The 27967-nt window shown below is 54.9% G+C and overlaps 1 protein-coding gene across 2 annotated transcripts; it reads left to right on the forward strand.

The window, feature by feature from the left end:
* The first annotated feature begins 2703 nt into the window (after window positions 1-2703).
* Window positions 2704-26695, forward strand: GNG2 (G protein subunit gamma 2). Of its 2 annotated transcripts, none has more exons than XM_039552737.1 (4): window positions 2704-2799; window positions 21538-21604; window positions 22501-22616; window positions 23445-26695. In XM_039552737.1, the coding sequence occupies exons 3-4, from the start codon at window positions 22530-22532 to the stop codon at window positions 23571-23573; spliced, it is 216 nt and encodes a 71-aa protein (XP_039408671.1). In that variant the 5' UTR covers window positions 2704-2799; window positions 21538-21604; window positions 22501-22529; the 3' UTR covers window positions 23574-26695. The 2 variants fall into 2 exon arrangements, with proteins under 2 accessions (XP_039408671.1, XP_010408258.1); XM_010409956.4 differs by lacking the exon at window positions 2704-2799 and adding an exon at window positions 20621-20713.
* Window positions 26696-27967: the final 1272 nt, after the last annotated feature.

The raw sequence follows: 27967 nt of genomic DNA on the forward strand, positions 1-27967 counted from the left end.
CATTTTCGGGGCAGGAGGGAGGAGCACGAGGCCATGAGCCACTTCTGGGAGGGGGACTGCATTGTCTGCTGCTAACTATAGCCTCCAGATTTCATCCCTGCCCTATAAAACCCCGGAATTTTCCTCAAACCAGATGGGGAAGGGTTTGTTGCACCGGCCAGCCCTGGCTGGCGGGGGTGAGGAGGAGGAGGGAGCTCTCCCCTCCCCGCGGGCTGTGCTTAGGAAAGGCTAAATGGGAACGAATTTAATGAATCCCCCTCCCTCTGATGACTTGACTTCCATTCCTGCTTCATCTCAGCACGGGGGAGGTCCCCAGGGGAGGGAAAGGTCCTCGAGTTCCCATCCCGGCGTGTCCCCAGGCACCCACGCTGGCCTTTTCTCTGGGATGCTCCCTGCTGCTGGCAGCCCTCCTGCTGCTCTGCCTTACCGCTCCATGCCTGACTCAAAGGCTGCCCTGGGGCCGTCTCTTCTCCAGTCGCTTCATTTCCGAATTTTGCAGCTCCCCTCACTATTCCGGGGCGGCCGGAGAAGTCGGAGACTTTGGGTTTATGGGGTGACCACGGGCAAATGCCAATTTCGTGGAGCCGACTGCAAAAAGGGAAATGTTGCAGTGGCATCCTTAATTTATTAATTAATTTCTTGACCAGATCCAAACGGGAGCTGCTTTCTCCTGCTGTTAAGCAGGGGTGGGTGCCTGGCCCTGCACCCTCTTCTTATCAGCCCCTCCCAAAACAATCACGGCTGGACGTGCCCATCAGCACCACCCCAGTGAGGCAGCAGGGACTAATTGGTGAGAATCACAAAAATCCCCCGTGTGCTGGTGGCTTTTTAGGGATTTTTTGGCCCCCTGAAATGATCCCTGGATGCAGCACTTTTAATTAACGCGGGTGCCCTGCGCCGTGCCGGGGTCACTGTGCAGGGCTGCGGGGGGACCCTGCCAGCTCCATGCTGGGTGTCAGGGGTGTCCCAGGCGGGTGCCAGGGCTCCAGGGGCAGCTCTGGGTGCGTTTTTGGGATGTCGGGGTGCTGTGCCAGGCTGTGCAGGGCAGCGGAGGAAATCAGTCATCGAAGGAAATCAGTCAGCGAGTGTTGCTGTGGAAACGCGAGGGGAAACCCGGACCGTAGCAGCCAGCGCGGCTCTGCCAGGACCCTGCGGAGCCTGGCCGGGGGAGGGGTGACACACAGCCCCGTGTCCCCCGCTGCGGCCCCGGGGGGCTCCCGATGTCACCCTTTTGGGATGTTCCCAAAGGGAGCTGCATCCCGCGGTGCTGCTGCTGCTGCTGCTGTGGGCGCTGGCAGCGCTGCTCTGGGGGCTGCGCCCCTCCCCAGCTCCGCTGTGCCCCCCGCCCCAGCCCTGCCTGGGGGACACAGGAACTTCTTTTCTTATAAATCATGGGATTCCAGGATGGTTTGGGTTGGAAGGGAGCTTCAAGCCCATCCCATTCCACCTCTGCTATGGGCAGGGACACCTCCCACTGTCCCAGGCTGCTCCAAGCCCCGTCCAACCTGGCCTGGGACACTGCCAGGGATCCAGGGGCAGCCACAGCTTCTGTGGGCACCCTGTGCCAGGGCCTGCCCACCCTCCCAGGGAAGGATTTCCATGAGGACACAGCTGGGCTGGGGCAGGTGGAGGAAAAGGAAAAGCCGCCTTATAAAAAACCCATCAGCTCCCTCCAAAGTCTTCCACCTGGAATCCCTCAAACTGCGGTGTGGGCTCAAATTGATGGAAAAGAAAATATAAAATACTGAGTGATCCTCCCCTGAGCTGGGCCCTAAATGGGAGCTTTTGAGTGAGGAAGGGTTTGAGGGACAGGGAGGGGTCTGGGTGTGCCAGAGGGATGGGGGCTGTCGGTGAGGGAAGGGATGGGAGGGATCCAGGGTTTTGGGGGGCTTGGGTGACATGGAGGGATCAAGGCATGGGGTGCTTGGAGTGGTGTAGGGGGTGAGAGGGGGCAGGGATGGGTTCAGGGGGGCTGTGGGTGCAGGGATGGGTGTGTGGGGTTCAGGGGGTGTGATGGGGTACAGGGGTGGTTTAGGGGTGGGATGGTTCAGGGGGGCACATATGGGGTTCAGGGGGTGTGATGGGTGCAGGGGGGTGTATCTTGGGTTCAGGGGGTGTAATGGGTTCAGGGACAGTTCAGGGGGTGTGATGGGTGCAGAGGGGGTCCAGGGGGTGTGATGGGTGCAGGTGCGGGGGGGGCTGGGTGTAGGAAATGTGGGCGCAGACGGGTGTGGGGTGCAGGATGGGGGTACAGCGGGTGGCTGTGTGGGTTGTGGGGTTGGCACGTAGCGTGTGTGGGGTGCAGGGTCGGGGCGTGAATGGGGCGGACGAGGGACAAGGGGCGATATAAGGGACAGGAGATGGGCAGAGCCACGGAGAGGGGCCGGCGCGGGGTGCGGGGCAGGGGAGGAGGCAGAGGGGTCTGGGCAAAAGCGATCCGCACAACCCGGGGATCGCAGAGGAGGCAGGAGGAGGAGGAGGAGGAGGAGGAGGAGGAGGAGAAGAGGAGGAGGAGGAGGAAGTCGGGGCTGAGCCGCTTCCTGTAGGCAGCGGGATGAGCGCAGACAAAGCTGGGTGGGGACTCGCCGCTCGGGGCTGCTGCTGACCACCCTCCTCCTCCTCCTGCGGCCGCATCCCTCCGGCCCTCCCTCCTCCATCCCTTCCTCCATCGCTTCCTCCATCCTTCCCTCCATCCATCCATCCATCCATCCCAGCGTCCGTCCATCCATCCCTCCATCCGTCCGTCCGTCCCGCCGCCGCCCGCCCCGCGGGGACCGGGGCACCGCCGCCCGCTTCCAGGTAACCGCCGGGCACAGGGGGGAGCGGGGCTGGGGGCACTGGGGGCACTGGGAGCACTGGGAGGGCTGGCACTGCCCGCACCGGCGCACGGTGGGGCTGGGCAGGGCGGTCCCCACCCCCGCCACTCGCTGTCACTGACCCCCGTGGGGACCGAGCCGCTCCTAAATCGGCAGAAAATCCCCCCAAATCCCGCAGGGAGCCAATCGCAGCATGCTCCGACCCCACGGGGACCCCAAAGTCTCGGGGGGCGATGGGGGCGCGGGGGTCCCAGCCCCCGGGAGCCGGGAAGGTGCCTTGTACAGGGAGTTCAGTCTCCCAACAAAGGTTGGATTTAGAGGGTTTGATCCTCCTTAATCAACTGATTTGCCATCACAGGCAAGGCTTTCTCCGTAGATGAATGAGGCGTAGTGTTCTTTCTTTCCCGATTTTTTTTCTTTAATCACGGGAAGGAAGGAGCAGGGAGACTTTCCCAACCCCAAATCCCCGCAGCAGCCTCAGCTGCGATCAGCCCCAGCCTGGCTTGGAGGGATTTGGGGTGATGTCCACGCAGGTGGAAGGGCATCCGTCCTGCCATCCCTTACAGCACTGTCCCTCTCCCAGCGTTTCTGCCAAAATCCGTATTTTTCCCAGCAGTGCTTTGGGTGAAGGATTCCCGGGAAAATCGCCGGGAAGATGAGCTCAAGGAAAACTGGTCCAGGGCTCGCTTGCCCCAGTGGGAGGGGAATCCAGCAAAAAGCTGCCAGAGGGAAGATTTGGAATAGATATTAGGAGGAAATTCCTGGCTGTGAGGGAGGGGAGGCCCTGGCATAGGGTGCCCAGAGAAGCTGTGGCTGCCCCAAATCCCTGGAATTGCTCCAGGCCAGGTTGGACGGGGCTTGGAGCAACCTGGGATAGTGGAAGGTGTGGATGGCACAGAACGGGATGGGCTTTAAGCTCCCTTCCAACCCGAACCTCTGTGATCCCATGATTCTCGCCTCCTTGGTGGAAAATGATTTATATTTAAGGAGAATCTTGGCGCACAGCGATGCCCCCTCATTAATCAATTGGTAATGAGTTCCTAATGAACTTCGAGCACGGTACCCAGAGGGCAGTGGCTCGGAGCAGCAATGATCTGCCACCGCTGCTCCTGCTGCTGCAGGTTCCATCAATTATTTCTGTCCCTATTTCCCCCTTCCCCCCTGAATTGCCCACGATCCATCTCCTCACCAGCGATCCCGCGCTCCTCACTCCTGGAAAAGGGATCCTGGAAAAGGGGCTGGGGCCGTGTGGATGGATGACAGCAGCCTGGCAGCAGGCTGGAGCCAGGCACTGAGGATTTTTCCTCATAACTGGATTTCCCTGGATGCAACTGGAGCATGCGATTTTAATCCTCTTTCCTACCATATGGCCGCTGGCTGGATTGAAATATGACTCAATTAATTATTGCCAGGAAAGCCCTGGGGCCAAGCCTTTCTCCAGGAGGAGGTTTGGAGGTGCTCCCGGGGTTCTAATGGAGCTTTTCTCACCCTGTGCCGTGGGATTCAGGGATGTGGCTCAGCCCCATCCCACCCCAGCTCCTGTGTTGGCCCTCCAAGGCCGGGCATCGCCCCAGCTGCTCCTTGGCACCAGTTTTGGGGCTTTTTCCCGGCATTTCCAGCCTTGCAGGAGGAGGCAGGGATGCTGCTTGATGCAACGTGCTGCCGGCTGCTCACCTGGAACGCGAGTTCGGCATCACCTGGATAACGACTGGAGGCAGCCTTGCCTCCAAAATGGGATATTCCCAGCTGGGGAGGACCTGTGGTCCTCACACGGTGCCCGCATGTGCCCATCCTCTCTCCCAGATTCCCTGGGAGCTGCCAGCTCGGCTGCCAGTGGATAATACACCAGCACGAAGGATCTCGGGGGGTTTTCTCCTCGCAGCCATGAGCTGGTGGTGGCCTCGTGGGGCACATTTTGGATCTGGAGGAGATGATAACTGAGGCTGCTCCCTGGCATGGGGGTTCTCAAGGCCAGGAGCAGGCAATCCCGGTGGGATTCCCATGGATTGATGATGGCTGCGAGCCGGCGAAGAAGCTGTATTATTATTATTATTATTATTATTAATAATAATAATAATAATAATTATTATGATTAATCCCCAAGCCCGCCTGCTGCTTTGCCACCCCATGCCAAGTGGAAAATGCAATAAAAAGGCAACTTTGTCGGGGTGGGCAGTGCCATCCCACCTGGCAGCCCCGCGGATGCTCCCGCTGGAATTCCAGGGGCACGGTGGTGGCTGGGGCGCTGCTTCTCCCGCTGAATCCCGGTGAGTCACCGAAGGAGGACAGGCAGGCGCTGATGCCGGCTGTCCCCACAGTAATTAGGGCTGGAGAGACGGTGCTGGAGCCCCACGGACCCCCCCGTCCCCAAAAAGCGCTGCCCAGGGGCGGCCGTCCCGCTCCATTCCGCGCATCCCAGCCGGGATGCTCCAGCCCGGGACGCGTGTGGTGCCTCCCGGGACCACGGGACTGTTCCCTCCCTCTGGATCGCCCCGTTTCGGGTTGGGAATAAGGGGTTTATCTCGAGAAAACACCATTTTAGGCACGAGTGGCATCAGTTCTCAGCGTGACTTGTCCGAGGATCTCACTCCTGTGCCCGGAGCGGGATGGGAACACGGGATGGGAACGCGGGATGTGTCCGTGTGTGTTCACAGCCAGCACGGGAGCGGGAGGAACGAGCAGAGGGATTAGGTTGGATTTTCAGTTATTCTTGCTTTTCAGGCTCTTTTCTCGCTGTTCTCCCTCTCTGGGCTCAGCCCCTTCGTGGGGAGGAGGGATGGGGGCAAAGGCAGTGGGAGGTGGAACCTCATTCCACGGAACAGGATGAGGTCCATTAACCAGGGAATTTTTGTGCTTGCCCTTCCCCAGTTTTATTCCCTGCTCACTCCCAGCACAGCTTTCCATGTGCATTTTTCCTTCTGGGTGCCACATGCATGGTGCAAACCGCCCAAAACCTCTTCCTTTGGAGCAGCCTTGTCCACCCAAAATCCCGGAGGGAATGGCCGGGGGGTGTCCTGGTCCTGAAGCTCGGGATGGCTGCAGGGACAGGGGCTGTGGCTCCCGGCTCTCTGCACACGTTTGGCACGAGCTCCATGGAGAGACAGGGAAGGACAGGATCCAGCTGCTAGGAGAACACGGATTTGGCTCCGTGGAGAAATCAGGCTTGCTCCAAATCCCCTCCAGAGTGGCTGGGATGGTGTTGGTCGGGCGTGGATGTTGGGTCAGGCCAGTGATTGATTGATTGATTAATTAATGATGCCTTCGATTAGAGATGTGCAAGGGAATCGCCGGCGCTTGATGCAGGATCAGGGAATGAGGGAATCACGGGGTGGCTGGGGTTAGAAGGGATCTAAAAGACCATCTGGGATGGGCGAGGACACAGCCGTGCTGAGGCTGGAGTCTAAAACCGCTCATCTCCTGCATCTCGTGCGGGAATGCTGGACTCCAAGCACCAACAGGACCACTGGGAATAAAAATCCCTCCCGAAATGGCATTGGACCAAGCTCTGAAAAATCAGCACCTTGCAGCTGGATAATTCTTGGGAAGCAGCTGCACCAGCACCTGCTTATCCTCCCAAACACAATTCGTTTTCACCTTATCTCGTCCTTCCCTGGCTTTTCACTTGGCAGTTTCCTTCCCCCATTGTCTGGCATCGTCATCCTCGTTAGAACCCGGGTTGATTAGTTCATCCAAGGGAAGCTCCAGGTGCTGCTGGATCATGGTTGGAGTTCTCAGGTGTGGGTGATGCTCTCATGCAGCATCCCTGAGCCAGCTGAGCTGTGGGTTGGTTATTCCAGGGGTGCTGCTGTGCTTCCCAAAGTGCTGCTCCTGGCACAGCTGGACACCCGGAGCCGCTGGATGAGCTCCTTTCGCTGGGCTGGTGTCTCAGTGTAACAGGTTTATCTTCCTGCCCTCACCTGCTCTCCCAAGGGATTTGGGAAGGAAAGCTGGCTCTGTCCATCCCTAGGAACAGCTTTCCTGGCTGGAGAGGTCCTGGATGGGCAGCTGCAAGAGGGATCTGTGTGGGAAGGGGCAGCCTTGCCCGAGCCTTGGAGCTCATCAGGGATCCGTGCTCCTTCCTGGAGATCCCTCCAGAGGGGAAAAATCCCTGGCAGAGCATGGGATATTCCCACTGCAAACTCCTTGGCGTTGCTGGTGTCACCAGGCTGCTCAGCATCCTTCCTGCTGCTGCCTACAGCATCCCCTGTCCAGGGGGATAAATCCCTGCTCCAAAGCCTGGCTGCTTCCTGCTTTTCCTGTGCCTTCCAGCTGCCTGTGCCCATCCCTGCAGGCAGAGCCAGCAGCTGCAGCGGGGACCGCAGGGATATCGGTGCCATGGGGACATCGGTGCCCTGTGCCACCACCAGCCCCTCTGTGCAGAGACACAAACCTGCTTCTGGCAGCTTCCAGAGAAAATCAGTGCTGAGAATCCCCCTGCTCCCTCTCTTCCTGCACCTGCCTGGAGCCCCAGTGTTCCCAAGGCTGGCACCTCCAGGAAAACGGTGACACTGCCGGGGTGGGTTCATGTGCTCATTATGGTCATTATGATCATTATCGTCATTATGGTCTGGTCGGTTGGGTGCTGTGGTGTCTCATGTCAGCCCTGCTATACTGGGAAACCTCTGGCTTAGAATCATGGAATTGCTTAGGCTGGAAAAGCCCTCTAAGATCTTCAAGTCCAACCATTCCTCCAGCACTGCCAAGCCTGCCCCCAAGTGTCACATCCACACGGCTTTTAAATCCCTCCAGGGGTGGGGACTCCACCCTGGGCAGTGCCTGAAATTCCTGTGCCGTTTTTACCAATTCCCTGTTAATAATTTGTTTTCCCGGTTCCTTTGCCAAGGAACAGACGTGGTGCTGAGCCCCTGCAGCCAGGGAAAAGCCAACATCGTGGTGGGACAGGCAGAGTGTCCCTCTGCAGGGATGTGGAGGAGCCCTGTTTTCCCTCTTGTTCCCATCCGAGCTGTGTCCCAGAGGAGAGACCAGGACCTGGATGAAGTTCAGGAATATTTCACCTGTTGCAGCATCCCCTGGGATGGCACAGGGAGCGCTGCCAGGTGTCCACGAGTCACAGCCTGAGGCTGTGAATTCTGAAGGGATGCTGGAAGGAAGTTGAAGGGATTCTTCAGGCTTCAGTTGTCTTAAAATCCTCCCTGAAGCCGTGACTTGCTGTGCAGGAGGTGTGGGTTTGGAGGAGTTTTGGGGTCATTTTGGGTAAGGAAGCACCAGCTGTCAGCAGATGTGAGATGCTCAGCGTTGATTTGATTCCCCTTTGGAGCCTTTGGTTTTCCTTTGGAGCAGATGCACGGAAGGGAAGGAAGGAGGATGAAGAAGGTGTTGAGAGTCAGGAGTGCCAGAAAAATGTCTCCACAATCCCGCTGTCACCAGGAGACACCAGGGCAGTGCCAGCGTGTCATGTGCCACCTGTGACATTTGTCATCGTTCCAGCTTTGTTATGTCTGCAGCCAAAGGTCCTCTGCACATAAACCTTGGGAGAAACAGGCGGGGCTTGGGCTGAGACTCCTGAGGACAGGAAAAATTCCCAGTGCCCAGAACAAGTCCAGAGGAGGCCACAGAGCTGCTCCAAGGGCTGGAGCCCCTCTGCTCTGGAGCCAGGCTGGGAGAGCTGGGGGTGCTCACCTGGAGAGGAGAAGGCTCCAGGGAGAGCTCAGAGCCCCTTGCAGGGCCTAAAGGGGCTCCAGGAGAGCTGGAGAGGGACTGGGGACAAGGGATGGAGGGACAGGACACAGGGAATGGCTTCCCAGTGCCAGAGGGCAGGGATGGATGGGAGATTGGGAAGGAATCTCTGCTCTCACCCACCCACCACTCCGGGCAGATCAGAGCTGTCCCCATGTCCATCAAATGAGTCCATGGGGTTCCAGGTATCTCCAGGATGTCCTGCAGGAACATGGCCAGGTCTTCTCCATGCTCCAGGTCTTCTCCATGTCTCTGAGTGCCTTCTCAAGGACTTCCTACCCCCCTCGCTGGGTCTGCAGCAGTTTGGGGTCTGTAGCTGGGGGATCACAGCCTATCTGAACCTCTTCTAATTAATCTCCAGGCCTGTGGCTGCTGCCAGAGCAGCTCTGATCCTGCTGGGAAGTGCCCAAGCAGAGCTTTCCCACCCTGGGAAACGCTGCACATGGACCAGGCCTGCTGGATTCCATGGCTTTGTGTAGAACCTTGGGAAGAGGCAAGGGCCTGGTGGGGACAGAGCTCCAATGTGACCCTGGGACAGCTTCAGCTGTTGGGAAAGGCTTTGGGTTCAATTCTTGAAGCCTGCCTGTGCTGCATCCCTTGGATTTTTGAATATCCTGGAGACGTGGAGGTGTTTGTGTGGCGCCGGCAGGGCCGGCCCCATCAAAATCCCTGCATTATTTATCAGCTGGTTTAATAGAATTGCTCAGCCTCACATCCTTGCTCAGGGATTTGTATCCACCCCCGGTGCTTCCCTCACTCCCCACTTAATGCCAGTGGCAGCGGGGGGGGACTCTCCCTCCTCCTTCCTCCCTCCACACCGTGAACAAAAACAGGGAATGAAGGGAATAAAAAGATTATTTTAATGCAGCAAGCCAGGCTTAAGAAGAGGCATAAGCAGCAAATAAGGGAGGCGCTGATTATTATTTTTTAAGCCCAAAATCTAAGCCCTGTGTAAGTGCTTCTGTTGAATGATGGAAAAGTTAGGCTGGTTTTGAATCCACGCTGCTCCTACATCCTGCGTGGAACTGAGAGCCCACAAAGAGCAGCTGCTTCCAGTGCTTTTACAGCTCAGGAAACATACAGGAATCCACTGGAGCTGAGGTTTTCCCAGCAGCAGGTAGACAGGGAAAGGTGTTTATCCTCGGGAAGGCAGCTGGTGGTGGCAAAGGCAGTGATTCCAGAAGGATCAAACCTCTGGGAGCGGACACGGAGGGGGATAAATGAAGCACGTGAGGCCACGGCATGGGTTGATCTCTGGCACATGAGGGATCCGCGCATGGGAAGGGAGGGAATCCAGCTGTCTTGTGCTGCTTAATCCAGGCTTTGCAGCCTTCCTCGGGCTTCCAGTTTTTCATCCTTTATTCTTTTTTGCCGTGTAAGTGTAAAACCACCGCCCAGGCTGGCGGCTTCTCCTGCCGCCCGCGTAATCCCGGGCTGTGCTGAGCATGTGTCATTCCACAGCCGGGATGGTGGGAAAAGCAAGGCCCTTGACTCAGCAGGAAGCGTGGCAGGGATGTTCTGCCAGTGTTTTAAGGGGAAAACAGGCTGGTTCAGGGATTCAGGGCTCTGTAGGAAAGCTGAGACGTTGTGTGTGGAGGTCAGTAAGCGATGAGGGTGGGTGAGGACGGAAAGGCTCCGAGGGCGCAGCTGGGGAGGGAAAAGCCAATTCTGCTGTTTTGCAGGAGCAGTGTGGTCAGGGAAAATGTAGGTGGGTCAGGCCTGGAGCAGAAGGAAGCTGCTGAGCACACGCTGCTGCTGCTGCTGCTGCCTCTCGGCCCCGCGCCACGTCCCTGTCCCAGTTCTGCCACGCCGGCCGTGCCCTCCTCTCCTCATTCCGCGGGAAGGGCCCAGGTGTACTCGCTGCCTCCATACCAGGGCCTACTTTAGCCCGGAATGCAGCAGGGCACAGGGGAAAAGGAGGCAGCAGCGGGGCAGGGAGTTAAATTTAATTGGGATAATATGGGTCAGCGCGGCGACCGAGGGGGAGCGGCAGCACCGACAACCTACTTCTGCCTGCCCGCCCAGCTAACCCGGTTTGAGCTCTGCCAGGGCTCCAGCCCTGCCTGCATCGCTGCCCTGATCCACACCTGCATCCCTGCCCCGATCCACACCTGCGTCCCTGCCTGCATCCTTGCCTGGATCCCCGCCCACATCCCTGTGTCCCTGTGTACAGCCCTTTCTCCATCCTTGCCCAGATCCCTGCTCGCATCCCTTCCTGCATCCCTGCCTGTATTCCTGCTCACATCCCTGCCCAGATCTCTACCTGCATCCCAGTCTGGATCCTTATTCACATCCCTTCCTGCATCCCAGTCTGGATCCCTGTTCACATCCCTTCCTGCATCCCAGTCTGGATCCGTATTCACATCCCTTCCTGCATCCCAGTCTGGATCCCTGTTCACATCCCTTCCTGCATCCCAGTCTGGATCCCTGTTCACATCCTTTCCTGCATCCCAGTCTGGATCCGTATTCACATCCCTTCCTGCATCCCAGTCTGGATCCGTATTCACATCCCTTCCTGCATCCCCGTCTGGATCCCTGTTCACATCCCTTCCTGCATCCCAGTCTGGATCCCTGTTCACATCCCTTCCTGCATCCCAGTCTGGATCCCTGTTCACATCCCTTCCTGCATCCCAGTCTGGATCCCTGTTCACATCCCTTCCTGCATCCCAGTCTGGATCCCTGTTCACATCCCTTCCTGTATCCCTTCCTGAATCCCTGCCCACATCCCTGTATCCCTGTCTACAGCCCTTTCTCCATCCCTGCCTGCATCCCTGCCCTCATTCTTGCTTCCATCCCTGCCCAGATCCCTGCCCAGATCCCCACACACATCCCTGTGTGCATCCCTGCCCACATCCTGCTCACATCCTTGCCCAGATCTTGTCCACATCCGTGCCCACATCCCTGCCTGCACCAGTTCCTGCATCCCTGCCTCTGTTTCTGCCTGCATCCCTGGCCTTCTCCTTGTTTGCATCCCTGCCTGCATTCCTGCCCCATCCCTGTGGAGCACCCCCTCTCACAGCTTCAGCTTTGCCAGGCTGTGAAATGTCAGAGCCAGCACAAGCCACAGTAAATTCCTTTTCAAAATTCTGGGTTGTGGAAATACAGAATACACAGGGAATTTTTTCCTCTTTTTTTCTCCTTTCTTTTATTTTTTCTTTTTTCCCCTCTTATTTCCTCCTTTTTTCCCCTTTTTTTCTCTCTTTTTATTTCTCTTTTTTCCCCCTCCTTTCATACCCTTTTTTCCTCTCTTTTTCTTTTCCCTCTTTTTTTTTTTTTCCCCTCAGAAATCTGCTAAACCCTCCCCCGTTCCATGTGGAGCCTCCACCTGCACATTGGGATGTGGCCCTCAGCAGATGCTTCACTCACTTCACGGCTGTCTCAGGGATGCGAAACCCTCACAGCCCCAAGACAACGGGGTTTTACCCCACAACCCACGCCTAAAACACACCAAATCCCCCAAAATTATCACAGAACTCCCATCTCCGTGTGGCACAGCCACTGTTGGAGTAGTGGCTCTAAAGGCACCAGCTCTGGATGCTGTGAAAAACCTGGAAAAGAAACAGAATCCCTGAATGGTTTGGGTTGGAGGAGACCTGGAAATCATCCAGTCCCACCTCTGCCATGGGCAGGGACAATTCCCACTATCCCAGGTAGCTCCAAACCCCATTCAGCCTGGCCTTGGACACTTCCAGGGGTGGGGATAAAGAAGGAAAATCAATAGACCAGGTTGCTCCAAGCCCTGTCCAACAAGATCCTAAACACTTCCAGGGATGGGGTTAAAGAAGAAAAATCAATAGACCAGGTTGCTCCAAGCCCCATCTGACCTGGCCCTGGATACTTCCAAGGATGGAAGGAAAACGAATACCAAAAAAAAAAGGTAAAAGAAATTCCCAGCCTTGCTCCTTCCGTGGTAAGGATGGGAAGTGGAACACCAGGCAGCAGCCCTGGGAATTCTCTCCACCCTCTCAGCTGGGCTGCAACCTGTTTGCTGTATTTGAAGCTCGAAATAGAGCCTTATGAGTAATGTGGTTCAGGTGCTTCTCACCAATTAATTAATTCTTTTGCACGCTGGATACCTAATTAAAGCAGTCTCAGGTAATTCCTGGGGGGGGGGGGGCTCAAACTAATGGGGCTGCTGAACGGGGTTGTTTCTCTGCTGATGTAACTCACTGGGTGATTCCCAGCGGCTGCAAAGGGTCACTGGGCTCCCTGCGAGTGTTACTTAAAATAAAATTCTAATAAAGGTTTGATCGGGGTGAAATCATCCGAGGATGATTTCTCATCACGAGGATTTCTGCAGCCCGAGGCTTTGCCTGCTGCAGGAGGTTTTTTGGGGAAAAAAAGGTGAGGCTCTAGCCAAGAAAAAAAAAAAAAAAAGGGATTTGGGGGTTTATTTGAGCTGAAAACTGCCTTGCAGAGGGGTGGGCCCAGCAACCTGGCATGAAAATCCACATTCTCCTTCCCATTCCCTGTGGAGGTTGCCCCCTAAAAATAGGATTTTTTAGCCAAATCAGGGCAATGTCTTGTCCCAGTTCCTCTGGGGTGGCTGTATCCCCACACCAACGAGCAGGGATTGGTAAATCATGGAACCATTTAGGCCGGAAAAGACCCCTGAGATCATGGAGCTGAACCATTCCCCAGCCTTGAATTCGGGGTGATTCATGTGAGGCTTGGGGTGGGTTTGTCCCTTTCCAAATCCTCTTGGAAATGTGCTGCTGGGAGAAACAGCTCCATTTGCAGCTCTCTCTTCATCTTCCCTTCCCTTTCAATCCTCATTTCCCATCTTCCCATCAAGATCTTGATCTCGACCCTGGCCAATACTTAAGAGCGGGATGTTAAAAACTGAAACCCAAGACTGGATCTGCTAATTAACATGAAATAATAGGTCTTGGCTGCTTCCCTTAATTAAGGGTCAGGAGTTCAGAGCTGGATGAGCAGATAAGGAAGAAATTCCTGACTGGGAGGGTGGTGAGGCCCTGGCACAGGTTGCCCAGAGAAGCTGTGGATGCCCAAACCCTGGAAATGTTCAATGCCAGGCTGGATGAGTAACTTGGAACAGTGGAAGGTGTCCCTGCCCTTGGCAGGGGTGGAATGGGATGAACTTTAAGGCTTCTTCCAACCCAAATCAGTCTGGAATTCCATGATCTGTGTGCAGGAGATACTCCGATCCATCCATGGATTTCAGGGAATTTCCAAAGCCGTGTGCTCTCCTCTCCTCCACTCCTGTGCTGCAGCAGCCTCCAGTCTCCCAGTGGCCTCTGGGTGTTGCTTAATGTTTTATTAAACCTTAAAAACCCAACCTCCCCCCAAAAAAAGCCATTAAACCTTAAAGCATTTTCATTTTCGGTGAAGTGCAGCTGTGGCAGGGCTGAGCCCTGGTGCAGAGCACGGGGTTGGAGCTGGGGATGGCGTGACAGGATGTGTGCCCTGCTCTGTCCCTGCTGGGGTGTCACAGCGAGTGACAGCCCGGGCCCCTTCCCTTCTGTGTCACAGCAGGAGGAGATGCCAGCCTTGCTCCCAGTATTTGGGCATCCTTATTGCCCAGGTATCTGGGAATCCTTATTCCCTGGTATTTGGGCATCCTTATTCCCTGGTATTTGGGCATCCTTATTGCCCAGGTATCTGGGAATCCTTACTCCCTGGTATCTGGGAATCCTTATTCCCTGGTATTTGGGTATCCTTATTCCCTGGTATTTGGGAATCCTTATTCCCCGGTATTTGGGAATCCTTATTCCCCAGGTATCTGGGAATCCTTATTCCTTAGGATTTGGATATCCTTATTCCCTGGTATTTGGGCATCCTTATTGCCCAGATATCTGGGAATCCTTATTGCCCAGGTATCTGGGAATCCTTATTCCCCAGTATTTGGGCATCCTTATTGCCCAAGTATCTGGGAATCCTTATTCCTCAGGATTTGGATATTCTTATTCCCTGGTATTTGGGCATCCTTATTCCCCACTGTTTTGGCATCCTTATTTCCCTCTGTATGGGCATCCTTTCTCCTCAGCTTTTGGGTATCCCTGAATTCCCCAGTATTTGGGCATTCTTGTTCCTTGGTATTTGAGCAGCCTTATTCCCCAGGATTTGGGCATCCCTATTCTCTGGTATTTGGGCAGCCTTATCCCTCAAAATTTGGACATCCTTCTTCCACCCAGTATTTGGGCATCTTTATTTTCCAGTATCTGGACATTGTTATTCCCTGATATTTGGGCAGCCTTATCCCTCAGTATTTGGACATCCTTATTCCTCAGGATTTGGACATCCTTATCCTTCACTATTTGAACATTCTTATTCCTCAAAATGTGGACATCCTTGTTCCACCAGTATTTGGGCATCCTTATTCCCCAAATATCTGGGAATCCTTGTTTCCCTCTGTATGGGCTTTCTCATCTTTCAGTATCTGGGCATCCTTATTCCCTGATATTTGGATATCCTTATTCCTCAGTGTTTGGACATCCTTATTCCTCAGTGTTTGGGTATCCCTGAATTCTCCAGTGTCTGGGCATCCTTATTCCTCAGTATTTGGGTATCCCTGAATTCTCCAGTGTCTGGGCATCCTTATTCCTCAGTGTTTGGGTATCCCTGAATTCTCCAGTGTCTGGGCATCCTTATTCCTCAGTATTTGGACATCCTTATTCCCCAAGTATCTGGGAATCCTTCTTCCCCTCGATGTGGGCATCCTTATTCCTTGGTCTTTGGGCAGCATTATTCCCCAGGTATCTGGGAATTCCTTATTTGCCCTCTGTGTGGGCATTTGTACTCCTTGGTATTTGGGAATTCTTATTCCTCAGAATTTGGGCATCCTTATTCCCCAGTATTTGGCCAAGGGCAGGGCACACCCAGAGCCTGATCTGCTCCCACCACTGGGATTATCCCTTGTGCACCAACACTTTTTCCCAGGGTTTTTCCCCAAACAACAACCCTGGAGCAGGCTGGGGGCTTGCTCAGCTATCAGTGTATCCCTAGTGGCATTCCCATGGTTTTGGACCCTTTTTCCAGCTCTGGAGCAGGTCTGTGCTCCCTCCCTGTGGTACTGGGATGGAGAGAGCCAAAATCTTGTAGGAATGGTGGCAGGAGGGACTGGAGCAGATGTCCCAGAGAATGAGGGAGGGACTGGAGCAGATGTCCCAAGCTGCTGCTCCTTCACCTGAACAATCTTTATAAAAAAACCATAAAAACCCTAAAAAACAAAAGAAGGAAGTGGAGGATGGTTCCTGTTTGTCTCGGTTTGAGCCGTTAGGGGCCTGAGAGAAAACAAACAGCTGAGGTTCCCACTGCACGCGATGCCCACGGGGCAGGGGCTGCTCCAGGGAGAAGGGACAGACCGGGAATGTGAGGCTGGAGCCTCCTGACTCCATCTGGGCTGCGGTCGTGGTCAGCTCTGGCACACGAGGTGGGTGAAGGGCACATCCCGAGCCAGGCTCTCTGCAGAGCCAATTCCAGTGCTTTGCCTTGCCTTGATAATTCCTATCCTTGGAAATGCCAGGTTGGACATTGGGGCTTGGAGCAGCCTGGGACAGTGGGAGGTGTCCCTGCCCATGGCAGGGGGTGGCACTGGGTGAGGTTTAAGGTCTCTTCCAAGCCAAACCATTCTGGGATCAATAACTGGGACTGAACCGGGCGCCCATCCCACCTCTCCCGTTTGGCAGGAGGGATCGGATGCTGCCGGGATAATGAAGCCGTTTCCATGGAAACAGGCTCGTTTCTCCACTCCGTCGTCTTTGAATTCATTCATTTATTTATTTATTTATCTGCCGGCGCGTCTCCGACCTGCAGGCTGCTTCCCAGGGATTTAAATGCCGTATTGGATATCCGGGATAAAAAACTGGCTGGGAAAGGGAATAAAATCCCTGTGGAGAGGGGCTGGGAGCTGTGGCTGGAATCACCGCTCAGGATTAAGGTGCTTTGCCCCAGGGAAGCCCACAGGCACAAACCGAGCTCAGACCATTAAGGAAAGAGCGAAACGTTTGGAATTTGAGTGTTTTAAGGCTCCTTCCCCAGCCAGATCTGTAACTCCTGTTGGGATCGGTGGGACCATCCCATCTCCCACCCCCTGGAAACCACGGCTCTGCTATTTTCTATTTTGCCTGTTGTATTTTTGTACTTTTCTGGGTATATTTAGCAATTTTTTTTGCAGCTGAGCTGCCTATTTTTAGCCATGGCTTTTAGCAAAAGCCACAAGATGCCTGGCAAAGCCATCCAGCCCCTCACGAAGGATTCCCACGCTCCAGCCGGACGGTGACCGGCAGCATTCCCAGTTCTCCCTTCTGGATGCTGCATCCTGGCTGGTTTTGAGGAGGAAAAGGCAGTTTTTGGGAGAGCCTGCAGTGAGAATGCAGTGAGCCCCTTTTCTGTCCAAAAAAACCCACCCCTTTTCCGAACCAACCTCCCTCCTGGGTGATGCCTGCCTGGTAGGAACAAACCTGATCCCTGCTCTCCCCAGAATCCCGGCTGTCCCAGCGGGATTCCCCCACTTTGCTATAACTGAGTGGAAAATGCTGGTGCATCAGGGTTGAAAAATGTGACTCTTTCTGAAACCAAGGAGCAGGGAGGTTTCTGCTTTCACCCCAAAAAGGAGCTGATTTCGGGGTGGGTGCTGCTGCTTTCGGTCTTTGCGGTGAGGGAACGGAGAGGTTTCAGCCTGGCCAATGTCAGCACTTTCTGTTTCATTCCTGCTTTTCCTTTTGGTTCAGAGGGGAGAGAAGGGTTTTCTGGAAAGCAGAGAAAAAGCTGGCTGGGAGGTGAAAAAAGCATGGAAAATTGAATCCTGGAATCATTCAGGTTGGAAAAGCCCTCTAAGATCATTCCCCCAGCTCTGCCAAGGCCACCACTGGCCCACATCCCCGAGTGCCACATCCACATGGATTTTAAATCCCTCCAGGACTGACAATTCCAGTGCCTCTTCCTGCCTATTCCAATTCCAGCTGGCAGGAGAGGATGTGTTGCACAGGTTTAAAAGTGGGAAGGACCAGAGCTGGGTGGGCAAAGGCCTCAGGCCCCGAGAGATGCAGGAGGTGTCTCGTGACAGCCATGAGATCTCACTGAGTGCCTGTCTGCACTTCCAGGAGTGTCAGGAAGTGCTTTCCAGGGATGCTTCCCAGGGTTAGTGCTGCCTTTGGACAGTGACAGGCCCAAGCCAGTGCAAAATGTGCTTTGAGAGACCCTTTCTGCAATGGCAGTGCCAGTTTAGGGTAATTGCACTAATTAATCACCCTTAAAATCATAACATTGTGGGATGGTTTGGGTTGGAAGCAACCTCAAAGTTCATCTTTTTCCACCCCAGCCATGGGCAGGGACACCTTCCACTGTCCCAGACTGCTCCAAGCCCCATTGTCCAACCTGGCCTCGGACACTTCCAGGGATCCAGGGGAAATACCATTTTTTTCAACATTCAGGAGAATTCCAATCCCCACCCACACAGACCCTGAGCTAAAACTCAACTAAAAGAGGAGAAGAACCTCAAGGAGGTGCTTAAGCTCTGATTCCATGGGCTGGGAGCTGGAGCTGGTGATGGATCCAGTACAAGGCACCCAGATTCCAGGATCCTCTCTGCTCCAGAGCCTCTCAGCTCAGCTCTGTGCAAAGCAGGCAGCAGCTGGTGCTGACGAGGAGCTGGCAAACGAAGCTTAATTACTCCTGCAAGCAGAGCTGGCAGCTCTGGGGTGCCAGAGCCCCACAGGAGCCCAGGCTGGGAGGGGAGAATGGGATGGCAGCTTAGCAGGAGGGCTCAGCATCAAGAAATGCTCCTTTTGCGGTGGCTTTTTTTGGGTTGGATGTGCCATTTGGTGTGGGAATGCATCCAGGAATCCAGGTGGAGGAGGGCTGCTTGTCCCTTGGCCCAGAGTAATGGTGGCTTTTAGCTCAGAGCACTTTAAACCCCGATCTCATCCCATCAAGCTGCTCCACATCCACATTTGTTGCTCCACATCACGGGTGAAAGATGAAGATTTTGGCAAAGCTGGAATGAGCGGACACAGCTGCATCAGGGATCTGGGATGTGCCTCGCTGTTTGCCCACCTATATCCCGATTTTTGGTGCCTGTTTGGGCTGGGTGACAGAGGAAAATGTCATCCAAATGTATCAAAGGCTCTTCATTCAGCAGACAGCAACAAATGAGCTGGTTTTTTTGGAGCTTAGGGACCATCTGGGAAAAATCAGCAGCAAAACTGCCGTGCCCAGACATTTATTGCCAGCATTTTTCATGGAATCATGGAATGGTTTGGGTTGGAAGGGACCTTAAAACCCATCTCATTCCAACACCCTGCCATGGGCAGGGACACCTTCCACTATCCCAGGTTGCTCCAAGCCCCGCCCAGCCTGGCCTTGGACACTTCCAGGCTCAGCTTTTCTGGGAAACCTGTGCCAGGGCCTCACCACCCTCCCAGGGAAGAGATTTAAGCCCAGCTGAGCTGCTGGAGCATCCTCCTCTCCTTCAACCCCCGGTTCCTCTTTACTCATTGCAGTCAACCAAACACCACCCCAGAAAGTATCCTCAGATCCGAGGAAAAATGCCAAAATATTTGAGCGTGGCATTTAGAGGGAAGTTGATTTTCCAGGCATTGTATTTCCTGGCAGTGACATCCCTTCCTGGGCAGGCACAGGGATGGGAAGTTGCAGAGCCAGGGTTGGAGATGTGATGGATGCAGAGAGCCTGCCGGACCCCATTTGGGGAATCTGGGCATTCCCAGGATGCTGGAGTGATGGCAGCACTTGGATACAGGTCACTGAGGGAGCTGTGCCAGCATTATCCCAATTAATCAGCAGGTCCCCTCCATCAGAGCTCACCTCCTGGCCCCAGCCAGCAAAATCCCAAGCATGAAGCTGAAACCAACGTGCTTCCCCATATTTCCTGGTCTTCCCGTTACCGCAGGGCTGCTCTCACACGCGGGAAGGAGTTTTATGGCATTCCCAAGGGAATTCAGACAGCGCCTTATTTCCCTCACTTAATGGCACGTGCCGTGTCTGGATAATGGGATTCCTGCCTTGGAGCCCACAGGTTAATGAGTCCTTACTCATTATGTTCATGCTAATGATGTTTAACACGGCCAGGACACGGATATTGTCTCGTTTGGGCTCTGCACTGTAATTGCAGCTCGGGATCTTGCCAGCTTGTTTGGATATGTGTCTGCTGTGCAGAGGGGCCGTGGGTTATTTACGTGTGTGGAAAGGGGGGAATTCGTTTAAAGGGATGCAAAAAAGCTGGAGAGGGACTTTGGATGAGGGCCTGGAGTGACAGGACACAGGGAATGACTTCCCACTGCCACAGGGCAGGGATGGATGGGAGATTGGGAAGGAATTGTTCCCTGTGAGGGTGGGGACGCCCTGGCACAGGGTGCCCAGAGCAGCTGTGGCTGCCCCTGGATCCCTGGCAGTGTCCAAGGCCAGGCTGGACAGGACTTGGAGCAGCCTGGGACAGTGGAAGGTGGCCCTGCTCATGGCATGGGTGGAATGAGATGGGATTTAAGGTCCCTTCCAACCTAACCCATTCCATCCCTCTGTGATAAATCCAATCCAAACAAAAAACCCCATGGGAGTCTGTGTTTACTCCTGGCGGTCCCACACCTTCCCGGGGGCACAGTGGGGTCTCCTGACTTTGGGATTTAAAAGCTGCCTTTGTGGCTGCCCTGCTGCTGCTGCAGGGCTGTTTTCCGGGGCGGGACCTTCACGAGCTCACTTTGAAGTGTCACCTGCTGCTTTTTTGTTATCCACGGTGGAGGAAACGCCCCAGGTTTCCCCAGGGGTGGAAATGCTCTAAAACCATCCCTGGCCCCAAACTGGTTCTCGTTTCTGCTTGAAGCACCTGCAGAGAGGTGCGGCCGAGGGTGTGGTGGCTCCTGGGAGGCTCCTCTGAGGTGGCTGAGTTGCCCCAGAGTCCCCAGCATTGTCCTAGCAGGCCTGTGCTCATAGGTGACCCCTCCCACCCTTCCCTCACCTTATTTTTGGGGCTGTTTTCCCCATTTTAGTGCCCCTAGGGCTGGATGCCTTAAGAGCAAGGGAGGGTTTCCTCATAGGAGGGTGGCAGCAGGGTTGGATATAGAGAATTATTTAAAGGAGCAGGGCTGTAAGAGCCATGCAGATGATCTCAGCAGTCCTCCCTGCTCCCACAGATCCTAAACATGGAGTGACTGAAGTCCCTGAAGCGATTCCCTGCCACTGGAGAAGGTCCTTTGTATGGAAGGGCGCAACACGGAATCGTTTAGGTTGGAAAAGCCCTGGAAGATCAAGTCCAGCCATTCCCCCAGCGCTGCCAAGCCCACCATTACCCACATCCCCAGATGCCACATCCACACATCTTTTGGAACACTTCCAGGGATGAGAATTCCACCAGGACGGCATTTGCTGCCTTAGGAAAGTCTCTGTGGCACCCAAACCGTGCAGCAGCAGCAGCATCTTGGTTGAACCTGCCCCAGCTTTCCCAGCTGCTGTGCCAGAGCCATGGCACACTCCATGGCTTTGCAGGGAAAAGGAAAAGCAGGAGGGATGCACTCTGCTGCTCAAACCCTTCTCCAGCCCCCCCCAAAAAAATAAAATATGGGAGAGATGAGATAAACCCACCCAGAAACAGCGCAGGGGCTGAGCTGAACCTCCAGCAATGGCACGGAGCTGGGCCTGGGGGGAGCACATCCAGCCAGGAGCTCGGGCTGGCACTGGGAGCTGGGCTGGAGGATTTTGGCAGCATTCCCCAGGGGATGCTCCTTCCACCCCAGCACGAGCTCTGTGCCCCAGACAGAGTTAAATCCCTGCCCTGTCCCTGTGCATCCTCCAGCCCCCTCAGCTGCCGGGGCTGCCAGCAGCCCTGGGCTACTTGCCCGCTGACTGAAACCTCTTCCTGTGCTGAAAACCTCGCTGAATGCAAACAAAAAATGTCACTGGGGGGCTGGGCTTGCACGGCACAGGGTGAGGGACACACGGAAGGAACCCGGGGTGCAGCACCCGGCGTCTGCGAGGGACTTCTGGGGTCCCTGGTGCTGTGAGTGATGATCCCATGGAGCCGAGCCCCATTTTCTGTTCTCTTTATTTGTAGGCAGTGAAGGGCCAAGAGGAGCAGAGCTTCCCTTAGAGGCACAAATCACCGGAGAGATCGGCTTCTGGTAAAAATTAACCCCTCCTTGTGCTCCCCTCCTCGTCCTCAAACCGCGGCTGGCCCTGGCGTGATTGTTCTCCCAGCACAGGCACCAGTGCCACGGTGATTTCTTCGATAAACCCCTCTCTCTCCAAACCCTCTAAATCCCAAAAGATGAACTTGAGCCCTCAGCTTTTCCTTAAAACACCACAATTCCCTTATTTTAGGGCTTGTCCCATCGCCCAGGGGTCTCGCTGTATCCCGCTATTGCAGGACATCCCGAAAAACCCCCTTTTTGGAGCTGGCAGGCAGCCCCAGCCAGGCAGGAGCACTGCTGGAAAAGCCTTGCTGCTGGAGGAGCTGGATGCTGGGACTCTGCTGCCTCTGCCAGAGCTCACTGCTGGGAGAAGGTGCCGGAAAAACATCCGGGATCCAGCCCGGCGTGGCCTTAATGAGCATCCCCCGCCTGCCTGGGGTAGAAATCTCGAGAAACAGGAAACTCCAGCATCCTGTTTAGCATCTCAATGTGCAAACTGGCAGCAGGGACAAAGCGAGGCACAGGGACACACACTGGGCACCGGCACGGGCTGGATGATGGGCAGGGAATGAGCCTGGCATGGCAGCTCGGGCTGCTGGGGGAGCCTGTTCCCTGATTTCTGTTGCTGCCACAGGTTTTCATGGAACAGCAAACACCAAAGCACAGCTCAGCTGGAGTCCTGCTGCTGCAGGCTGGGCTCTGGACAGTGCCACTGTCACCTAAGGGGCATCCCTGCTCTGGGGGCGATGGCACCACTGGCACTGTGTCCCTCACCCCGTCATTCCAGCGGCTCTAACACTTCACACGTGCAACCCCAACCCATCCTTTGGGGGCGTGCAGGGCTGGGAGCAGCCCAGCAGCTGATCCCGGTGTGTTCCTGCCCGCAGCCCGTCCCGGGAGCACTCCTGGCCTGCCCATGGCTAGCAACAACACTGCTAGCATAGCACAAGCCCGCAAGCTGGTGGAGCAGCTGAAGATGGAAGCCAACATCGACAGGATAAAGGTAGGGATTCTTGGGAGCTGCCTGTGGGAATGCTGGGAGGTCCTGGCTGCTGCCCAAAGCTCGTGGCAGGAGCTGGGATGTGGACCCAGGTGGTGTTTGTGGAGGATGCTCTTCCAAGTGATCCTGATGGCCCTGGCTGAACAGAGGGAGATGCTCACCCATTCGATCATAGAATCCAGGAATGGTTTGGGTTGGAAGAGACCTTAAAGGCCACCTTTTTCCAACCCCCTGCCATGGGCAGGGACACCTTCCACTATCCCAGGCTGCTCCAAGCCCCGTCCAGCCTGGCCTTGGACACTGCCAGGGGTGAGAGGCAGCTGGAAGTGAGAGGTGAGAGGCACCTGGAGCCCCGCTGGGTGGTGGGAAGGAGTGACTGTCCCCAAGGCATCTGAGCTCCTTGCTAAGAGCTTAAATCCAGGGGGAGAAGTGCTCCAGGGCTGGGATGAGCTCTGGTGGTTTGGGAGCTGCTGCCATGTCCGGAATAAAGAGCAAGGTTGGTGGCTGAGGGCAGGAAATGCTGCTGTGGATGTTCCTGCCAAGGGATGCGTGGGAGAGCCAGCAGGGATGCTCGAGTCGGTCCTTGTCAGGTGAAGGACGGGGATGGGGAGAAGGCTGGGAAGGCTGGGAATGGGAATATGGGCTGACAGAGCAGCTCAGAGCCCAGAGGTGAAGAACCAGCCCCAGCAGGGATGTGCTGCCACGGCATCGGTCGGGTTCTTGCCTCAGATCTGTGGTTCCCTGCCCAGGGATGCTGCCAGCTCTTCCCTGCTGGTGGCACCTCTCCAGGTGCCATGTTCTGTCCCTAACACAGGGCTCCTCCTTTTCCAGGTGTCCAAAGCAGCAGCAGACCTGATGGCGTACTGCGAAGCCCACGCCAAGGAGGACCCTCTATTGACCCCCGTCCCGGCCTCAGAAAACCCCTTTAGAGAGAAGAAGTTCTTCTGCGTGATCCTGTAAACCCTGGAGGAGCCTGACGGGCACTCAGGCCACCCTGAACACTGATGTAGAGTTTTTAGGAATGGGGACGACCTGCTGGTCCGCAGAATTTAAACAAAAATAAGTAAAAAACACGGCCTGGAAGCTACAGAGATGTGCATGTTTAAAGAACCTGGCCACCTTTGGGGGAATCAGATGATCTGCATTGCGAGGCAAAAGATCTGAAGTCTGTAGAGTTGCCTAGAAAGAGAAAAACAAAACAAAACAAAACAAAACAACAAAAAAAAAAACCCCAAACCCCAAACCCATGTAAAGAATAAATCCGTGTCACTTTTCTGCTCACAAAATTGTTTGATTGTTCCGTATTTGAAGCACCAGAGTTGTGCTGAGCAAAGTTAACTGCTAAGGATGTGTATAACCTTCTTGGAATGACGTTGTTGGTTCCTTTCCAGGCTAATATTTTTGGTTTAAGTTGTCAGATATATAGCGACAGGTGAGGTGGCCGTGCTGTTAACTCAGTGTTTGGTCTTGTGCTTTTTCATTTCTGGCTGTAGCGTAGCAGGGGGGGCCGAGGGGACACCGGCAGCTCCTGCCTGTCCCCCACGTGCTGGCAACTCAGCAAACCCCACTTTTTACCATTCTCTCTATGGTTAGCTTTGGTTCTGCAAGTAAAAGTGGTTCCTGTGTCGTGCTTGGTGCTCCATACCCCTGTGATGACATTCAGTGGTAGTGCATGAGAGTTTGATTCCGTTCATCCGCTCCAGACTTTTCTTTTCTCGCGTTTGGCACCACGTGCTGGTGGAAGAAGCCGTAGGGAGGGAACAGAGGCGATTCTGAAAGCAAAGAGAGCTCCTGAGATGCCTTAGACGTGCCTGAAATACCTCCTGCCACAGGGCAGGTGCCAGCCCGGCTGCAGGGCGAGCCAGAAATCCGAAAATCAAAGCCGACCACTTCTTTCCGGGTCTTTCCTTTCTCCTACACCTCTGTGCCTCTGCCCTCCTTGCTTGGTCCTGCTCTTTTCCTGGTTCCTGGCAGCACTTCCTTCCCTTGGGCTGGTCTGGAATGTTGCTGGGATGTTGTTCAGTGCTGGGATGCTGCTTTGTGGTGGGATTCTGCTCCGTGGTGGGATGCTGCTCCACCATGGGATGCTGTCCCACCATGGGATGCTGCTCCACCATGGAATGCTGCCCTTTGGTGGGATGCTGCCCCATATTGGGATAGTGCTCCATACTGGGATGCTGCTCCATGGTGGGACACTGCCCTGCAGTGGGATACTGCCCCACGAGGGGATGCTGCTCCACCATGGAATGCTGTCCCACCATGGGATGCTGCTCCATGGTGGGATACAGCCCCACTGTAGGATTCAGCTCCATTGTGGGATGCTGCTCCTCCATGGGATGCTGCTCCACCATGGAATGCTGCTCCACAATGGGATGCTCCTCCACGGGATACAGCTCCATGGTGGGATGCTGCTCCACCATGGAATGCTACTCCATGGTGGGATGCTGCCCCACAATGGGATACAGCTCCATGGTGGGATGCTGCCTCAAAATGGGATGCTGTTCCATGGCAGGATGCTGCTCCATGGTGGGATACAGCTCCATGGTGGGATGCTGCCCCACAATGGGATGCTGCCCCACAATGGGATGCTGCTCCATGGCAGGATGCTGCTTCGTGGTGGGACACTTCTGCCCCTTCCTTCACCCACCGCCTCTCCCATTCCCGCTGCCCCCTCACCGCCTTGGGAAGGGCCAGGGGAGCAGCCCTGGGAGCCGTGGGGCCGCCCCTTCACAGAGGTGCCTGATTCCCTGTTTACACATGGCCTGGGCTCCGGGCCAGGCTGGGGAGTTATTCCCAGGCCTTCTTCATCCGCTCCCAGCTCTCGGGGGACGCACGCCACCTTTTTGGGCTCCTCCTTGGGTCCATACTTATGTGGATGTGGCTGGTCTAGCAACTCCTGGCTTTCCCCACTCATCTGTCCTCCTGGGAAACTTTGGGAATCATCCCTTTGGGAATCATAATGTGGGGATTTAGGTACAAAATGAGCTGGGTGTCACAAAGGGGTTTGGGGGTCTGCGGTGACCCCGCTGAACCAGTTCTGAATCAGGTGTGAGCTTAAAAATCCCTGTGGATCCGGGAGGGCAAAAGTCTTTAGGTACCTTTTGGTGACTCTTTCTAGCCCGTAAAAAAGTGCTTTTCGGTTTTTCTACCTTTTCATACTCTTTTTCTAGTTCTTCTACGGAGAAGGCCAGCTCTTCTCACACTGGACTCCAAACTTTTGGCATCTGGGAATGTTTATAAGCCACGAGATGGTCCCAGCCACCCCTCAATTCCCCCAATTTTTGATCTTTTTACTACAGCTCCCATAGCTTTAGGATGAAGGGTGGATGAAGTGGTTTGCTCTGCAGCTGGTTTCACTCTTGGTGTTACCAGGCAGAGATGTAAAAACCCCATCCTGGGTTTTGCCTTTTCTTTTGAATCTGATTTATTGTCACAGAGAGTGCAGCGCAGCCGCTCTGAGCCGGGGCTCCCACCCCCCCCTTCTCAAACGCTGCCATAAAAGTGGTTTGTAACAATTTTTTTAAACGACTTGCCTCTTTTACAACTCGAGTTCTTGATAACTTAGACGACGAAATAAACCTGCATGAATACAGGGGAGCGGGGAGGGGGAGATTTTGAAGTAACCCAAACTACTCATCGAAGGTGTTTTATGTTGCTGGGCCTGATTTTCTGTTGGCCGTGGTGTTGCCCTTGGTGTGCTGCCAGGTATTTCACCCCAGTATTTCTATTCACACAGATCTGCCTTTGCCAGCCAAGCAGAGATCGCCTGCCAAGGTTGTTTCCCCTCCTCACAACAAAAATCCCAACCACCCCTCCATCCCCGTGCTGGATTTCCAGCCTGGTCTCACACAACATTCCACTACCCCCAGGCTTTTCAAGAAAAAATATCTGGAGTACTGGAAAAACGACTTTTATTGTCTGCAGAGATTGCTGGTGGCAAGTCTGTCCATGCTTTGCCACCCTGCCAGCAGCAGGATTTTGGGGAGGGGGTGGTTGCAGGCGAAAGCCAGTCGTGGTGTAGCGCATCCCCATCCCACATGGTCTGTGTACTCGTTGGAAATAAACTTTTGGATTTATTTCAACCCTTTGGAGATGCTGTTCTTTGTGTGTCGACCTCTGGGGAGGTGGGATCCTGGCTTGGTTGTGGTTGGATGCAGTTCCCAAGGGGGTTTCCCACTCAGGAAGGGTTTAGCAGGAGTTTTGGTGCCTGTCAGGGAAGGAGGGTGAAGCCTCTTGGGGTTCCAGCAGCTTTTTGTTCCCTCAGGATGAGGCAGGTCAGGGGAGAACAGGCTCGTTCAGGGTGGGGCATTGCTCCTTGCTCAGAAATTGAGACACCTAAAATTCCCAACTTCATTGTCCATCCCTTCTCCTCTCTCCTTCTTCTCCCAGCCCTGGCACTCAGCACAGGAGCAAGACCAGAGGAGGCCGTGGAGCTGCTCCAAGGGCTGGAGCCCCTCTGCTCTGGAGCCAGGCTGGGAGAGCTGGAGAAAAGAGGGATCCAGGGAGATCTCAGAGCCCCTTCCAGGGCCTACAGGAACCTTACAAAGAAGGACAGATTTTTATAGGGCCTGGAGTGACAGCAAAAAGAGTTTTAAACTAAAAGAGGGTTGACTCAGACTAGATGTGAGGAAAAATTTTTATGAGGAGGGTGGGCAGGCCCTGGCACAGGGTGCCCAGAGCAGCTGTGGCTGCCCCTGGATCCCTGGAAGTGTCCAAGGCCAGGCTGGACATTGGGGCTTGGAGCAGCCTGGGGTAGTGGGAGGTGTCCCTGCCCATGGCAGGGGTGGACTGGATGAGCTTTAAGGTCCCTTCCAACCCAAACCACTCCAGGGTTCTGTGATTCCGTGATTCTTCCTCATTCTACTGCCAAAACACCTCCTGATCACAGAATCAAACACCCTCTGCTCCAACCAAATTCTCCACATCCTGAATTTTCCCTCCAGTTCCATGGGACCCTCAGGGGGGAATATTTTTCCAGCAAAGCTACTGGACACACTTTGAGGCCGCTTGGCCCCAGCTCATTCCTGGGGCTGGGAACAAGGTGGCACCATGGGTTCTGAAATAAAACCACCAGCACTGATCCCAGCATGGATCTGTGCTGATATTCCAGTTTTCCAAGCATCTTGACAAGCAGCAAGACCAACTCCCAGCCCCTCCATCCTTTTCCGTGTCCATCAGAGCAACTTAAAAGCAAAATGGTGTCACAGGGAAGGAACGAGCCAAGTCTCTCCTCGCCTGCCAGGCAGCTCAGCTGTTCCAAACCTCCCTGGCTCCCTTCCAGCTCCAACGCTTGCTCCCTTCCATCCTCACCTCCCCAGGCTTCAGCTCCGGAGCAGCAGCACCTCGGAGCCAGC

The sequence above is a fragment of the Corvus cornix genome, chromosome 5 (genome assembly GCF_000738735.6).
Source record: "Corvus cornix cornix isolate S_Up_H32 chromosome 5, ASM73873v5, whole genome shotgun sequence".
NCBI classification, from domain to species: Eukaryota; Metazoa; Chordata; class Aves; order Passeriformes; family Corvidae; genus Corvus; species Corvus cornix.